General features: G+C 36.3%; 1 protein-coding gene across 2 annotated transcripts in view; it reads right to left on the bottom strand.

Moving 5' to 3' along the window:
• Positions 1-8,472: 8,472 nt before the first annotated feature.
• Positions 8,473-18,292, bottom strand: part of CFAP69 (cilia and flagella associated protein 69) — a 69,605-nt gene continuing 59,785 nt past the window's right edge. For both annotated transcript variants that reach the window (XM_007452052.1, XM_007452053.1), the window contains exons 17-23: positions 15,803-15,995; positions 14,669-14,806; positions 14,014-14,090; positions 12,625-12,822; positions 10,826-10,912; positions 9,431-9,535; positions 8,473-8,937 (exon numbers count right to left, since the gene is read on the bottom strand). In XM_007452052.1, coding sequence (XP_007452114.1) covers positions 8,767-8,937; positions 9,431-9,535; positions 10,826-10,912; positions 12,625-12,822; positions 14,014-14,090; positions 14,669-14,806; positions 15,803-15,995 — 969 coding nt within the window. In that variant the 3' untranslated portion in view covers positions 8,473-8,766. The remainder of the gene's footprint in view (positions 8,938-9,430; positions 9,536-10,825; positions 10,913-12,624; positions 12,823-14,013; positions 14,091-14,668; positions 14,807-15,802; positions 15,996-18,292) is intronic.

The following is an 18,292-nucleotide window of genomic DNA, read 5'->3' as shown; positions in this document are numbered from 1 at the left end:
ATCCTGCTGAATTTGGTTTGATAATATTTTGTTTAGGATCTTTCTTCTATCATCATTAGTGAGATACTCTTGTGACTTTACTCTTTTTCACACTGTCCTTGTTCCTGGGTCTCGGGACTGGGGAGGTGGGCAAGGTGAGGGCGGGGCCTTGAGAGCGGCCACACACTGCCCCCTCGCTCAGTCTCTAGAAAGGGAGCGTGGTTCGGGCTGCAGGGCTGACTTCGAGGCCCCAGCGGCTGCAGCAGATTCCTCAGCGGCGGCAGCAGATTCCGCAGCGCCCGCTCCCGGGGAGCCTGAGCCGCTTGGCTCCGGAGCGCGGTGCGGCCGAGACGGTTCCCTAGGTCGAGTTCAGGGCGCCCGGGGTGCGCTGGCGGCAGGTCGCAGAGCACCGCTTCCACCTGTCACCAGCCTGCAGGGCTGGGTTCGGCTGGGCAGGGGGTGGGAGTCCGCTCAGAGACCTCTTGTCCGTCCTCATCCCTCGAGGGAGCGCAGCGCACGCAGGACATCGCACCCGGACGCTCGCCTCCGCCGCCTAAGAGAGGTACCATTCCTCGCGGGCTCCCTGTCTGCGTCCAGGTGACCCGACCCGGCAGGAGAGCACTGATCCGGAGGGTAACCTGAAATTCTTAAGGAATAAAATTCTCTGGTCCCACTCAGTCCTTTGTATTATAAACTGGCCACTGTCACCTCTGTTTGGGAAACCTGCACAATTTTCCACAACGTGAAACGACCCGACTAACCTAAGTTTAAATTTGTTTCGTTGGGTTTGTCTCTTTAACCTAACTTCTTTTTTTTTGGGCGGGGGTGGTTGGGGGGAGTGGAGGACGGCGGTTTACGGGGAAGAAGGTGAGTACTGTCTTCCGGATCTGTCCTCGCCGCTCCACTCCTCCGACCTGGCTGTCAAGGTTGTGTCAGGGACATTTCCAATGCCAGCCTGGAATGGTAGGGCCATTCAAAGCGAATTTAGACCTTGACTTCACCTATAGGCTTCAGGCCGATTTACTGAGCAATCAGTTTTCAGGGAAACTTGTGCAAAGAATCGTGAGAAAATACCTAGATTTTGCTGAATGTTATTGGTGCTGCACCATGTCATATTGGCTTATATCACTTATATTGTCTTCGTGCTCCTTTGTGTATGTATGTTAATCTTCTCTAACCAGCTCCTGAACAACCTGAGAAAAGTCAGGCATCCACCAGATATCAGTGCATAACAAATATTTTTTTAATGAATAAATTTCATCAGTAACTTTGAAACCTAAAATGGTGCTTGAGCATCCAACACTTGATAGATTGGAAAGCCCCAATTTAAAGAAAACCACACACACCATTTTTTATGGTTACCTGTAGAAAGGGCTGCATTTTGATCTTCTTGGTTGAAATGTATTGTGGTATGAGTCTTGGATAGAGACACAGGAGACCTGAGAACTTGCTGAATCATATCACTGAGAATTTTTCTAATCTGTAAAAGTAGAAGGTTGGAACACATGCTTTTTAGAGTTTCTTTCAGCTCCAAAGGTCTTTGATGAAATGAATCTATTACAACTTCATAAACATGTGCTGGATTTCAGTGGCTCCTGAAGACTGTTTATCAGAATGTTGGTAAAGCTGTTGTTATATCCTTTCGAAGGAAAGTCTGAGAGTCAGCAACTTAGAGGAAAACCAATAAATACATAGTAGGCAAATTTGACTTGATCAAAACCAAATACCTAAGTATTTATTTGTTTTGTTTTTTATGCGGTACGCGGGCCTCTCACTGTTGTGGCCTCTCCAGTTGTGGAGCACAGGCTCTGGACGCGCAGGCTGAGTGGCCATGGCTCACAGGCCCAGCTGCTCCGCGGCATGTGGGATCTTCCCGGACCGAGGCACGAACCCATGTCCCCTGTATCGGCAGGCAGACTCTCAACCACTGCGCCACCAGGGAAGCCCTATAAGTATTTATAATTTTTTAGGTTTGATCAAAACCGAATACATAAGTAGTTATAACTTTTTAGGTTTAAACAGATCATCAAGTAATTGAATAATTTTAAGTTAAAAATATATCTTCTTTTTTTTTTCTGTATAGAATATGGATTTTGCCACAAGAAGATGGTTCTACCTGCCTCTGGGCTGCATGATGCTGATAAATCTGATTAACGTGGATTTTGAATTTCAAAAGGGGGTGCTTGCCAGCAACAGCCCAGGGATCATGGAAGACATTGATCTCCAGTGCTGGAATGCTTGCTCTTTGACACTGATAGATCTCAAGGAAATCAAGATAGAGCACACTGTGGATTCTTTCTGGAATTTCATGTTGTTCCTGCAAAAATCCAAGCGGCCTAGACATTATAGTGTCTTCTTAAGCATAGCTCAGGATTTCTGGGACATGTATATAGACTGCTTGCTTTCAAGATCCCATGGAATGGGCAGAAGACAGGTGATGCCTCCCAAGTATAATTTTCCACAGAAGGTAACAGGAGGTAATTTAAATGTGTACTTAAGAGAATAGCAGTTTAGTTTTCTTAAAAATTCAATATTTAATCTTTCTGATTTTTAAAGTTTATCTAATAAACTAGCAAATTTGCCATATTTTTTCCTAATATGATCAGCTTTGATTTTCATTTTTACTGATTTTATATTATTTAGAAACCACAGGAGCTCTGATGTGCAAATACTAGATTCTAAATGATCTTGGAATGATATATTTTTGTAGACCATTAGATTATCATCTTATTTTTTTCCCCATGAGTAGTTCATAAGAAAGCCATTTAGCCATATAATTATTCATATTACATTTGTTGAAAAAACTTTTAAACATCAACATGTATTTAGGCTTTTGAAATTGTTTCAATAGGGTTGTTTAAAGGGAGGGAATCTTAAGAGTTCATATTAGGACAAATGTTAACAATTTTTCCTCTCTAACCGTACAGGACTGGATTTTACAAAACATGAGTTTTACATTTAAGAGAACACAGAAAATACCTCAAGCAAGATGACACCAACCTGAAAATTTAACCCTGTGTCAGTATTTATGAGCTCGAATATTTCCTGTAGCATTTATCAAAATTATTTCTAATTCTTTAATATTGATGAAGATTGTATTTTTGTTGATATGTAATTGTTTTATGGCTATTGAATTATCATTTCCATATTTTGGGGTATTTTGTCAATAATTTTTTATTTAGAAGGCATCTTGGTAAAGCCTTTCTTTTTTTTAAAGAAAAAACCACTTAAAATGCAAATACAACATATTTTTTAATACAACAATCAGTGCAGTAAAATTGTAACCAGTTTTATCAGGTATCTTCTACGTAATTTTGACTTCAAAACTGTGCGAAAACTAATGCCAGTATATCCTAAACAGTAATATTTAATCTTGATGTAGTGTACTGTGTGGCTTCTGATATATGTATCCCATCACCAAGCTATATATTATTTTTCTATGCATTAAGGCCTAAAATTTTGTTTTATGTTCTCATTTTTATAGTCCTCATTTAAAAAAAGGAACAAGCAGAAAAGCAGTTAATTTTATTTTTAATTTTATTTATTTATAAATTTATTTATTTATTTATTTTCGGCTGTGTTGGGTCTTCGTTGCCGCATGTGTGCTTTCTCTAGTTGCAGCGAGCAGGGGCTACTCTTTGTTGCAGTGCGAGGGCTTCTCATTGTGGTGGCTTCTCTTGCTGCGGAGCACAGGCTCTAGGCATGCGGGCTTCAGTAGTGGTGGCACGAGGGCTCTAGAGTGCAGGCTCAGTAGTTGTGGCGCACGGGATCCGTTGCTCCGTGGCATGTGGGATCTTCGCAGGCCGGGCTCGAACCCACGTCCCCTGCATTGGCAGGTGGATTCTTAACCACTGCACCACCAGAGAAGTCCCCATCTTAAACCTTTTTGATGGTACTTAGATATAATGTTCTGTTAAATCCCCCTAGTTTGGGGGCACAACTCATGTCATCTGTATATAGAAAATTTTATTCTTTTTTCATCATTTATTCATTCGAAAAAATTCATTGAGCTTGGAGGTACACTGCTGAGCAATCCAGACACAATCCTTGACTCCCAGAGTTGTCATTGCTGTGGGACAAAGATGCAGCAGGAAATAATATAATTCAAAAGCACTTTTATGATGTCAAAATATGTTTTTTTTCCAAGAAAGAGGAATTGTAGCCAACATAGTGTTGAGTGGGGAACAATATGTATTTCTCTTTTGCCCTATTCAAAGTCATCAGACTAGATCAGACAGATCATCCAAAAAAAAAAAAAAAAAAAAAAAAGGCCAGGAGAACTCCTCCCAGGAGGGTGCTTGTTCATGTTAAACCTCTTGATCCCATCCTATGTTGATCCTTTTACTTGATCTTACACAAACAAAATATCAATAGTAATAATTATTGTCAGAGGAAGGGCATTTTTTTTTAACTCTGCTTGTATTGCAGCTACTACATATCTGGCCTAAGAGAGGAAATCTTGGAGGGAGAATAGCTACCTTCATGGTACTATCCATTGGTCAATGCACTATTTATTAAACTTTGTTCTCCCACTGAAGAAAGAAAATTCACCTTCAAGGAATGAAATAGAGAACATTTTCTGACCCTGTAGTATAGTGCAAAGGGAAGAGACAGCTGATCTCTTTGGGGAGGGAGGTGTTAGGAAGGCCAGAGGCAGCTGTCTCAGAAAAAAAAAAAAAAAAAAAAAAAAAAAAAAAACCCCAAACCCACCAATTCTTGCAGTGCTATTATGGTAAAGACTCAGTCAGTTTCGCAGCTTTGGGTTTATGCTGAACTCATATAGCTTAACTCATAACCAGTTATTTTCCAGAGCACTGAAAGCTGAAAAAAGACAGCAAAACATCTAATATTGCTCCCAAAATATTTCTTCATGAGGTGATACAATGGATAAAAATTGAGCATCTATGCTTAAAGTTCCTCTCCTCTTCCTGTAGAATTTTTTTTTCTTTAAATAAACTTTTTACTTTAGAATAGTTTTAAGTTTGCAGAAAAGTTGCAAGGCTAGTGCAAAGACTTCTTGTATATGCCTCACCCATTTTTTCTTATTGTTAACATCTTACATTAGTCATATGTTTGTCATAACTAATGAATCAATACTGATGTATTTTAAATTAAACTTCATATTTTATTTGAATTTCACTAGTTTTTCCCCTAATGTCCTTTTTCTGTTCCAGGATCCTATCCAGGACACCACTTACAATGAGTTGTCATGTCTTCTTAGGCTCTAAGAAGATGTTTTTGATGACCTTGACACTTCCCGATGCTGGTCAGTTGTATTGCAGAATGTCGTTCAATTTGGGTTTGCCTAATGTTTTTCTCATGGTTAGACTGGGGTTATAGGTTTTTTTGGGTGAAAACTACAGGAGTAAAGCACTGTTCTCAGCACTTCCTATCAAGGGTACATGCTGTCAACATGACATAACACAGATGGCGTTTAACCCTGGCTGAGGTAGTATCTGCCAGGTTTCTTGGCTGTAAAGTTACTTTCCCTTCTCTATGTTGTATTCTTTGGAAGCGAGGCACTAAGCATTACCTTTAGGGAATGGGGAGTTATGTTCCATCTCCTTGAAAAGGAAATATCTACATAAATCAAATACAAGTGATTATGAAACATGGTTGCCAATGAAACTAATGTAAGCTCAGGCTGTGTTGGCAGAAGGTGTGTAAAAATGAGAGGGACTAGTTTCATTATACCCTCCATGTGTCCTGTTATACCTGTAAATTGTTGCTCGGTTCTGTTGGTCTCAGTATAGAGGAATAATCACAAACTGTAGCACTTCAGAAAGGGCTGGCCAGGTTCATAGTCTGGAATGATTAAATAAACTGGATATTTGACTCAGAAAGACTGAGGGTGAACATTATAGTTTTTTTCCTGTGATATGAAATGTACCCTGTGTTCCAGAAGGCAGACTGAGGACGAGATGAACAAAAGTTGTTCACCTAATTATTCACTGGTTTTCATCCAATATGAGCAAGCACTGGCTAACAGGGTCTAATCATGGAATGAACTCCTCCCTCATGTGTTAAAAATCTCATTACCGAAGAGTGTTGAAGCCACTTTCATCTGTGCTCACTCAACTCCGTTTTTATTTTCTTGAATTTCTTTTCATTTAGTTTATTAGCAGAAGTCTGGGAGCTGAAATTTTCTATCAGTTGACTCATGGAAGGAAATATACTGTCCATCTTTCAGCCAGGCTGGATGGGAGAGGCACCAATCCCCTAGGGCTTAGAAGTGGTATGGTGGGAGCACAGGATATGAGGAGAGATGGAGACGTGTTAGAATTAGTGACCCTGTCAGACAGAGGGACTGATTTCACTGGCTCGCTGCCGGGTGGCTGGAATTGTAATATGCGAACTTGGGTATTGTCTGTCTACCAAGTGCAAGTGTCTGGATTAAGCAACCTTACTACCCTCCATCTGTGTACATTTCTTCCTCTGTTAAATGGCTGCTAGGTAATAACCTGCCCTATTTTACCTTTCCTCTTCCTGATGGGTAAGATCTACAACAGCAGGGAGAAGTTCTACAGAACTCACAGATTATTTTGACTGCAGTCAGTCCTAATCAATCTGGAGATACCAAGTTGTACTACATCCAAAAAATAATGTTCAGCCAAGAAATATCAATTCTATTTCTACCCACTGGTTATATTAATGTAGTAGTATTTATGCCTCATTTTAGAGAAAGTCTATCACTGTTATGAAGCACATACATTTGAACTACTTTAACATGTCCATGTTTAGCATTCCCGGTATAGTATTTTGTTGGCTGAACCTTCCCTTTGAGCTCAGGACTTTGCTGCCTTTGCAGAAGTTGAGGAGAAGGTTGCCAGGAGCTGAGGCCACCATCACACTTATTCAATAATTTATTTACTGAGGTGTTGGTTACAATAATGAATGAGATGTGGTTTCTATCTTGTCTTTAGAGAGCCTAGAGTCTGAGGAAGGAACTTATAGTCTACAAAGTGGAGTAAACATTCATTGTTTTTAGCCACGGACACTTCATCTCGATTCTATGTGTATCTCAGATGTACCTGAACGTGTATCTGGTGCTTTTTGTATGGGCATCTCATCGTTGCATGTTCCTACCCACATCCATTCTTGTGTCTCAGTAACTCCCCTTTACATGGAACCTTTGTGCTTAGGGCTGCCTGTGAAGAAGAGGAACAAATTATGCCGTCTACTATCTTCTTGGGGGTGGTGGGAATAGAGAAAGGGATTCAAGAGAGCACAAAGCTCACTGATAAGCTGATGCATATTATGTACTCCTGTGAGCCACAAGGGGGCAGCTGGGCCAGGGTGAGAGGCCGCTGGTAACTCATTCTAATTAGAACAATAACAACAATTGCAATTTCTCCTCTCATGGCAGATGCTACTATCCTCACAGACAGAATAATGAAAAATTCCTGGAGGAATGTGAATTGGTGGGGGAGGAGTGAGGGGAAGAGGGAGGAGAAAGTAAGAGAAGGTGGGCCCAGTGGGGTGTTGGAGCCGTCTTTTATCTGATAATGAAAGTGGTTTCTATGCGTGTCTTCCCAACTCTGCATTCAGTAGCACCATGTTGGTAGCTTGAAATTGGTCATAGTGGGATTGGCAAACACTACAGATAAGGGTTTTTTCCCCTTGCAGAGCTGGTTGTTATACATTTAACCAGTACACTGCTGTGTGCACCCTATGGGCCTAGTCTAGACTCAAATTCCAGTATATTTTCCTTTCTGAGAAAACAGATTCTTGTCTCTCCCAGCCCTGGACATGAACTCAATTTTGCAGCTTCCTGAGTGGAGAAGGGGGTTGACGGAAATGGAGTGGAAACCGCATAATGCCATACAGGGACACAGACACTTTGCTCTATATCTAGCATTAAGGCACCTACCTCCTATTTGGCAAGATACCTCCACCACCAAAAGAGTTTCTCTCTACTCCCCCTTTTCCTTCCCCATTAAGGAAGAGAAGTAGCATTAGAATTTATTTATATATTAAGAGTTAAAACATGTTTATTTTCGTTTTATTGTTTAGCTTATGAATAACATTTGCTTTGTATAGGAGAGAGAACTTATTTTACTTTGACCAACATATTTGTTGCAAATGTTTTTGCTGCCCAGTATTTATATATTACTTATAATAACATATATTAATAATATCCTGATTCCCTACTCCATCCATATGCTTTGGATAGGATTGGCTTCCTTCTGTCTCTGAGTGTAGGCAGTTCTCAGATCTGGCCAAAGTAATGATGAATGGTTCAGGAGTGGGCATATGGCCAATCAGGGGTCCCAAGATGCAGAGACAGTTGCAGAGACTGTTGAGAGATCGGCATGCACTCTTTTCTACTGGATATCAACCTGGGAGAATATAATTCAGGAGCTGCTAGGGAAGGAGAAGAGCCTACTCACAGAGTTTCAGTTCCTAGATCCAACAATGCCTGTAGTTTTAATTAGTCCTAGATCTGATAGCCCCAGAGCCTGTAAAAGTTGGGTTTTTTTGTTTTTGTTTTGTTTTGTTTTTTGGCTTAAACCAGTTGGAGTAGTTCACATCAATTGAAAGAGTCAACTGATACAACATATTTTACAATTTTCAGTTAAGAGAATTGTAATCTTTAGAAAGAAATTGATGATAACTCTTCTCACAGTATGTGTTGATATTTTCAATAAAAATACATTATATGTGCTTTTATTTTAATAGTATTTTACTAAAATATTTATTCTAAAATATTTGCTTTACATTTATATATACAGATATTTAACTAAAAAATTATAAGCAGAATTTATTTCAAAAAGTCTCCAGAGTATTTTATGTGGGAACGCTCTTCTCTGGCTCATTCACAGTTTTTACTGTTTTTACTCTCTGTAAGCCTCCTCCTCGAATAGGAAGTTTTTTAAGAGCAATATCTGTATCAGCCAGAGGTCCTCCCACTAATCGGGCAGGAGTGCTTTCCACTGTTACTACTCCACCAGAGGGCACCTAAAAAAAGCAAAAGTAAATATTTACAAGTCCATTTACAAAATTTTTCACTAAGAGGAAAATGCATTCATCCTTCAGCTAACTTTGGAAGAGACACAAAATGTACATAGTAACTAGGAGACAGCATGGACTAATGGAAAAATAAGGGCTTTGGAGCCTTTGCAATCAGGGCCAAATTATGTCCAGAATAGAACACCAGGAACACTGGAAATATGGCATGGATCTATTTGCCAGGCAAAGGAGGCACTGCACCCTTTCTGTCAAAGAGATGTAGAGATATATTTTGACTAGTGTTTATAGCAGTTTCTTGGGAATCCTGGAGGGCTGGGTCTGGTCTAAACCAGAACTAGGCAAGGGTAGAGATAAATATGCCTTAACTATTTGATATTTGAACAGCAAAAAAAAAATTTTAGACAAAACCCCATAGAAATAACATTCTTTGGGGATTAAATTTAATATCTACTAATAAAAGTTATGGAGAAAAAAATCTTACTGTTGTGTTAAGGCCTTTAATATCTGTCCGGTGAAATATTGCATTTGGTGGACGCTCACTGTATCTAGAGGATTCTATACCTTTCTCTTGAAGTCTTTTTGCTTTCTGAAGATTTTTAAATTAGAAAGAAAATAAATTAATTGTTATTAAAGCATTAACTATGGTACTTACAATGAAGTATACAAAATATATTTAATTGTGTCTGTTTTATGCTTTATTAGTTAGCACTAGCATTTACTCATTTACTCATTTAGGCTAAGAAAATAGTTATTAACAAGTTATATCCTTTGTACATTGCAGAAAACACCTGAAAATGTTACTGAGATTTCCATAGGTACTGGTAATATATGACCAAGGGATAAAGCAGGTCCTAAGGAAATCAGGTTCAATTTTTTGTGCATAATTGAATAAGCTACTAAATTTACAATAGATGATACATGTTTTCAAATTATTTTGCATAAATTAAATACTAATTCAGTACACTTAAATGTTTCAAACATTCAGAATAATGCAAACTATATAATTTGCTGCAGTTATAGTCAAGCTCAATAGTTGAGGCACTAGAACAGGCTAAATTCGAGGTAACAAATTATCTGCATGGAGAGGGCTGATTTTAAAGTTGGGAAGAACTTTTAGTGACAAAGGGGAGACATGGTACCTTGAAAAAGCTTGTTCTTAATTTTGGTTTTGCTATTTTAATGATTCCACTATTTTCATGGGCTAATATAACATTTAACAATTTCATGTCTAGAGGAAGAATTGTAACATTATATCAAAGTGTATCCCAAGTATTAATGAAAAAGTTGGAAAAAAAGTAATGAGATTTTGGAAATCTATGCTGCTTCTTACATATTTCAAGTGAACAATTAGCATTATAAACTGTTTAGATTAGTTTCCAGTTTATTGCTGAAGCAGGTTATCACATTTTCCCAAAGGGGTGTTTATCCCAAATTCCCACTTAAGCTTTAATATAATGTTTCTTTTGGTGGTCACAGAGGGGAAGCATCCTTGAAGGAGAGAGTAATATGGACAGTTGTTTTTTGTGTCCTTCACTCTGCTTCTTACAGAAAGGATCAGTAAATAAGAAGGCTCAGAATGGAAAGTAGGAGCATATTTCTCCTGCTTATTCCTGGCTAACTCTCATCTCTTTTATGCAAACCAGGAACACCATCCTTGCTTCACTCCCTCCCACTGCTAAGCCAAATGAAGCTCAGAGTGGTATCTTCTGTAACTGAAAAATGCAGAATTTCAGTTAACGCCCTAAACTGCAAATGAGGATCAATAGTGTTGGTATTCCACAGAAAAATCAACAGAAAAAGGTGAATGAATAGTTATCCCCGAAAAGGTCTGTCAGAGTTGACTGTTGTGGATATTGTAATATTTTAAAAATCCTACCTTTAAAGTTTTAACATTTGATGTTCTAGCCAAGAAATTTTCCCATGATTTATTAGCCAATTCTCTTTGCTTGTGTGTGGCTTGTACCTGAAATAAGAAAGATAATTAAGAGTTCCAGTTTCTATGAAAGGATACCAAAGGGCTTGAATACTTGTAGTTTGAAGGAAGACCTAGTTTTTGCCAACGTAAATTTTAAGGTCAACTAGCAAAAGGGTTAGAGTTTAACAACTTAAAAAACCAAAGTCTTAAAATGAAAAAAACTCCTTCCCTCACTATGTGGCCAAGGTTTGAACTGCTTCCCATGAAACGTAATGCAAAACTGGTGCTATAAAAATACAAAATATGAAAATATCAATAATCCTTCTCAGCAAGACTGATTGTTTCACGTGATTATCACTTGTGAAGACAGATTATAACCCAGAACAAGCTACATAAATGACCCAAGAGCAAATTCACAGGAGAAAATAGTTTTCTGCTGCCACTGATAATAGTTTAGGCAAGATTATATTGGTAAAAGTGCTTCTAATTTACACCTTCAGCAAGACAGCAATTTTGTGAGAGTGCTGAGTTTGTTGTCGTGATGCAGTCTAGGGAGGTAACTACTGACAAAGGACAAAGACTATGGTTCCCAACAGGCTCTCCACTAAATATATATATAATCCGAGGACACATGCCCTTGGTTGGTATATAATAGACTATTAAGTTTAAATTATGAACCTAAGAGTATTTAATTAAACAACTGCTAAAAAATAAACTGGGTCAGAGCCATGATAACAAATCAACGATAACCAACAAATCAGCAATAGCTAGCCCACACAGCAGAATCCTGCCAATTCAATAGAACTAATGAGGAGCAGAACTTTTAATGGGGTACTCCACTTAAAAGCAAATTAATGGGTTAAATGGCAGCATCCTTGCAATAAAAAATCTTCACAAACAAAACTTTTAAGCAGGGAGTTATCTAAGAATTTATAGGTGGATGCTAAGTTCCACTAGACTGAAGATGTAGACATTTAATAGTAGATGTAAAAAGATCAGGCAATAGAAAACACTTTGGAAATCACCTTAAAGTGTTTTAAATACTTAATTTTAGTCATAAAAGATCACCAAACAGAAGTGGAGAATCTATGTCATCTTTGTATCTGTGGACAAGTTCACTTAAATAGTCACTTAACCTATTTGCTCAAAAACTTCTGATGTGTTGTTTCTTACCTGTGTAAAGCTTTGGGAAAATGGCTTATATTTTCCTGACAGGCTTTTTCTGATTAGCTAAAGTCAGAGACCAGATCTGTAGAGTGCTCACAGTATATGTTTTGGCACTGAGGTGAGGAGAGGCTTGTCGGTGTGCCTATGATTGGCATGCTAGTAAGGGCCTATCACAGAGTGAGGGACGAGGGCCAACTTTCTCAATGAGGTTATACATACAGTCACAGAGAAACACCATTTGTCAGAATTTGCTAAGTGTATACATTTAAATAGACCACAATTTTTGGAACTCTGTTTGACCTTTCAAAAAATGCAAATGTCTCAGGTGTCTACCTTTTAAAATGTAAGCCTGTAGAAATCAAATTATAATGCCATAAAGCAGCACTGAATATAGTAATTGAATTTCAAGCTATTAACTCCATGTTTTCTTTAAAAACTATACAAAGACACTGAAAGTAACTATAAAAGAAAATTACAAGGTAACTCTAAGTGCTGAAGCATTCACAAGTAAGGCAAATATAACTTATGGATAACTTCAACTAGTTTATACATTGAAATTATTTTCTTGTGCCTCAATGGCATCTGTGGCTTACTTTTGTATATACTTTTTGTTCATTTTGCACATCTTGGCATGCTTGGCTTTCAATCATCTTGCTTTGCAGAGAAGCAACCATCTTTCCAATATTTTCTGATGCTGTTATAATAGATTCCAAATTTTTTTTGTCTGTAGTGACTGGTCTTAACTTTTCTAATTTTATTTCTTCATATATTTCATTCCATATTTCTCCAATCTGTTATAGCAAAGTTTAAAAGAGTTTTTAAAAGTTAAGTTAACCAAAAATAAATAATATAATTTTACGTAACCTAAAATTTATTTGGGTGATCATTCCAAAGTTAACACTTAACTGAACCAGTTTTTCCTAACTTACTCCTTGGGAATAAGTTAAGTGCATTGAGAATGATTTGGGGCAACAGTTACATTTGAGTATTCAGAAGTAATTTACCTAATGTTTTTCAATGATAGGTTCTCACGGGTAAGGTTCTACTACCTAAGTGTAGTTTATTGCTATCATCACTGCCCTCTCCTTTATAGACACTGTTTTCACAGCTGTACAAGTTGTTGCTTTAGTCTCATCCTCCTGAAGTACAGATGCTTTCCTTCTTAAAGCCCTGTTTGAAGGCTAGGTCAAGCTGAATTTGTAGAACAATGAACATGGGGATTCCCGGGACTCTAGTACCCAGCCACCTTGAGAAATAGGGCCTTGTCCCTCACTTTCCAGCTAAGGTAATACTTGAATCTAAAATCTCAACATGTTGGTTTCATCATGCTGTAGCTCCATCTCATATTCTGGGTTATCTGGAAATTACTGTGCTTGGGTATGTTTAAATTTAGAGAAAAAACATACATCCAGAATACGGATAAAATTCAGCCTTGTTTTCCTTTTTTATAGAGGTTTATTCATTTACAGCATTCAAATACATAGTACTAATACTAGTAGAAGAGAATGTTTAGTTGGAAAGACTTTCCTAAAATTTCAATGGCATTTATTTACCAAAAAGTATATAACCAGCAAAGTAAGCAACTCTTTAATTGATATTTGATCATCATACAATGTAATGATAAAATAATACTTTAATAAGTATAAATCATTTATTTTAATAAGTAGTAATTCATTCAATTCTAGCTCTTAATACCCTAGCTCTTAATACCCTCTAAAGAGAAGAAATTGTATTTTAAAGATTCTGTTAGGCTTCTATGTCAGTAACTTCCATCTTCTTTTATAAACTAACAGTTGGATGAAATCTTATCCCATGGAAAATACCCAATCAGTTAATTGTATGTTCTTTGAATAGTATCAGATGTAAAATGAGAAATAAAAACTACATGGTACATGGATGATTGCTCACAAATAAAAATAGATCTTTCCCAACTGATGTTTTGCCATACTAGATTTTAATAACAAGGTTAAGAAGGTACTTACTTTAAAATCAAGGTATCTATGTATGATACAGAGGGTAACAAAATCTTCAGCAGATAAGCCAGGTAAATTTTCAAAATCTAAACAAAGTTTATAAAGAGAGATTTACTTTAACAGAGCAAGTGGTTCCCAAAGGCATATATTTATCATAAAAACAAATGCAAATGATTGCTTTTGATTTCATCCTGATTTATGAAAAAGTTACTTCTGTGAGCTTCTGGCTTCCTCCTATAACAAACAGCTGCCAGGTCATCCTTATCTAGTCATTAGAAGAGGAATACTTTCTGTGCTGTGGTCAGACCATGATATTGTACTTTCACAATCTTAAGAGTGAGAACTTTTTCTTTAATAAGAAGCAAGGTCAAGTCCTCAGGTGATTCAGAATTATAGTGTTTAAGCCTAACCATCTAAAACTAACTGCCTTTAATCCTGGCTGCACTCTGGAATTACCTGGGGAGCTTAAAAAACACTGATGCCTGGCCCCAAACCCAGAGCTTAAGGGTGTAGCCTGCGTATTGGGATAACAATAGAATATGCATTTATCTGTATAAAGGGACTTTTGTTCATCATATATGAAAAATGGACTCCAAAGTGAAATCAATTTACAACACTCAGCAAAAGAGAGAGGCTCTTGTGAATTTGACGAGTAACTTCTTACCTAGTTTGCCCAGCACAGCATAAATTTTTGCTCTGATATTCTCAGCAACATCCATAACTGCAATGGTTGGGCAGTTAGCAGGCAGTGGTGTGATTTTTTGCTCTTCTTGAAAACTAGTAAATAGAGGTTTCTTTGTATCTAATCATTGGATATCATGAAAATGTAGAAAGGATAGATAAAAACTGTAGTAAATTAATACTTAATTTTAAGATGTTAGTCTAGACATCATAAAATATATAAAAATATTGTAAGAGTACAATACTGCCTGATACATGTTTACTCCTTTAAAAGCATAAGTAATCAATAATTTCTTCCCCATTCTGTTGCAAAACTTAAAGCTTTCATTTTTAACTATTTATGTAAAATATAAAAATTTCACAAAATTACTTTTTTAAAAGTGAAACTTTCACATAAAAAACTTTTCTAATTTTGAGATCCAGAAATTGAACACTGTCAGTTTAACAGTGATGTAATCTCCTATTTGCTTTTGGTTTCTATATATTATGCTGTAAATATAAAAACTATTTTATGATGTTATAGATCAAAAGTTAGAAACAATAAAAGTGGTTTGAAGATAGAAATCATCAGAAGTTAAAGGGGAAGTATTTTCACTTAAAAATAAACAATACTAACAGATGAAACTATAATAAGAATTGTAAGAGGTTTAGAAAATATAATGTAGCATTATAAAATAGATAAATGAAATATAAATTCTGGTACTATTAACTTCATAGTAATTAAAATTTATGAACATTTGATTTATTTTTATTTAAAAGTTTATTCTTTCATATAAAAAGTAAACTGTATAAATATGAATCAACAGGAATGTACAAAATACAATAAAAATTGTTCTCAAGCACTCAACTTATGTCCCAAATTTTATTGGTAAATGAAATATTACTGAATATACTTACAAAAGCAGGTAACTCAAAGAAAGTTCTTTAAGAAGTACTGTTAAGTTTTTTATTTTCAATTTAAAGAATATAATCAAATACCATTTCCTGAAAATATTCTATAAAAATATGAACCTGCTACTAATTTACTTAGTATGGTGTAAGTCCCCATACTTTCCTAAGATTGCTTTTTAAAAATACGGATCTAATTGCTTCTACAAACAATTATAAATACACTTACCAACGATCTTCCCATGTTTATCACGTTTTACTCCTAGTTCTTTTTCTTCCTTTCTCCACAATTTAATTAAAAGACTAGCAGCTGTCTGATCCTTCTTTCCTCGCCAAGCATTGACATGAGCCACAGTTTTGGGGTTATCACAAAATTCAACCATTATTCCAAGTATTAGATTACAGAATTTTTTTTGGTTCAACTTTTGCAAGGAAACAGAAAAAGAAAAATCTTGCAATTAATATTTAGAATTATTGTCTTAAAAAAGAAAGGAGAAACATTTGTATTAATCAGTAGGTTTCTTCTAAATGACTGCCTTATAAAATTAAGACTCTAAGTATGATTTGTGACCATCTCCTATTAAAATAAATACCATTGTAATGAGTCCATTTTCAAACATTAGGGATTCTTAAAAAATAGAAAGAAAAAGATTCAATATAATTCTGATGTAGTCATAAACATATATCATGAACAAAAATGTAATTGATTTAGCTGAGTAGGAAAAAGAGAGATTGTCAAAATAAGTGAAAATGTTCATTTTAAGTGGAGCAAGGTAAATGGTGCTATATATAGGACTCTATAATTATAGGATCTTTCCAGTTTACCTGCTTAATTAAAGTTTGTAAAGTTGTCTCATCCTAGCTATAACCTCATTGTTACTAAGAGACCAACTGATGGTAACTCCAAGTGGCAGTCACATGTGAAAATAAATCAAAATGAGGTATAATTTTGTATTTTGAAACTCAGCATCCATAAAAGAGTATTTAAGCACTTAAGAAAAATTATCTTATTAAGCATATTTCCTCTGTTTTCCTGCAAACAGTTTTCAGCAAACCAAAATTTAGGTATAGAGAAGTCCAACCAGAGCAATGGCCTCCACACAGTAATGGTTTCTGTGTGAAATATTTTTGGTTGATTAACTCCTACAGTATACTGCTAATAGAATATAGCAAAGGAAACATGTAACCTGTTGTCTGAATTGCAAACATTATCAGTTTCCTCTTTCATTAAATTAAGGGTAATAATATTACCTGCTCTAGAGAGTTATTATGATGAGTTATATGAGACTGCCTGTCACATAGTAAACGCTCAATGATATTTAACCTTTACTAGCAATTACCATTTCACACTGAATAAATATTTTAGCAGATTGTATTAAGCAGAATCCTCAATCAAATGAGTTTTTTACTCCGATACTTCACTTTCAGGAGAAAGAGGCAAATGTCAAGGGTTGAAGTTTATACAGGAACTTCATTAAATAAGATTTGTAATTTGTAGTTAACTTGGTTGGTTTAATCCATGTTAAGTGCAATCTAATAATTACATTCATAACAATAGAAAACACAACAAAAATATCTGTCAGGAACTATTCTAACTAATGCATGTATTTATGTGTACACACACACACATAATCACTCACATAATCCTTCCACCAATGCATAAGGTAGACAATGTTATCTCTGTTTTATAGATGAAGAAATTGGTAGCAGAGATGTTAAATAATTTTTCAAAGTTACACAGCTAACAACTATTAGAGGCCTCAGTCAGACTGATTCCAACCTGTGCTCACAACCACTGTGTTATATGGCCTCTCCTACCAGCCTTCATGCCTTTCCATTCAAGAAACCCTGATGGTGAAGGAGAGTGGACACAAGTAAGAAATGTCTTTTATGTCTTCTATATAATATTAAAATAAAATATAATTATTTAATATGTACATGCATAATATCATTCCTCGCTTCCAAATCTTAAGTAGAAGCTAGATTCCAGGACGATATGCCAAATTAATGTTGTGGCTTTGAGAATCCCTGAAACTGACCATGTGCCTCTGGGCATACTTGTACGCTAGTCAGAGAAACACGGTGAGCTGTATGTCATTTAGGACTACATACGTCCTTCTGTATTATGTTCAATTTTCTGAACTTTCAAAGGGTTTCTGGTTATGACTCATTCAAGGTGGGTTATTTTTATCATTATTATTTACTTGTTTTTTGTTTGTAGTGTTTTATATCTAATGAGTTCACTCTCATCTCTAGTGTAAACTAATTTTCTTTCAGAGTTAAAAGGACACAGATAACTTTAGTATCTTCGCTAAGTCAAAGTAGGTTTGTTATTCTGTTAATAAAGTCAAGAATGGTGGCAATCATAGGCAGTGACATAGCTAGAACTCTGCATGAGAATATCTCCCAAAGTTTTACTGAAACAAAAGTATATACTTTCTCTTTCATATCATCTTAACTATGGACCCACTTAGAATTGAGGCTAGTAGGGGATTACTGTAAGGATCTTTGCCATTCTTCTCAGCTGCCTTCCTGAAAGGCTTAATATGCTCACTTCTGCTCATTCTTTAAAACAGTGTATGACACACTAGATTCTTCACATTACCTACAAACTATACACAGTTTTTTAAAAATGCTGGTCTTTACTCCTTTGTCTAAGGTGACCCTTTTAATACTAAGAGAAGAAGCTAGAAGTTATTAATAAATGATTATTGATTTT

The sequence above is a fragment of the Lipotes vexillifer genome, unplaced genomic scaffold (assembly GCF_000442215.2).
Source record: "Lipotes vexillifer unplaced genomic scaffold, Lipotes_vexillifer_v1.1 scaffold161, whole genome shotgun sequence".
Lineage (NCBI taxonomy): Eukaryota > Metazoa > Chordata > Mammalia > Artiodactyla > Lipotidae > Lipotes > Lipotes vexillifer.
Note: the sequence above shows the minus strand (reverse complement) of the source record. Positions and strands in the feature narration are given on the sequence as shown.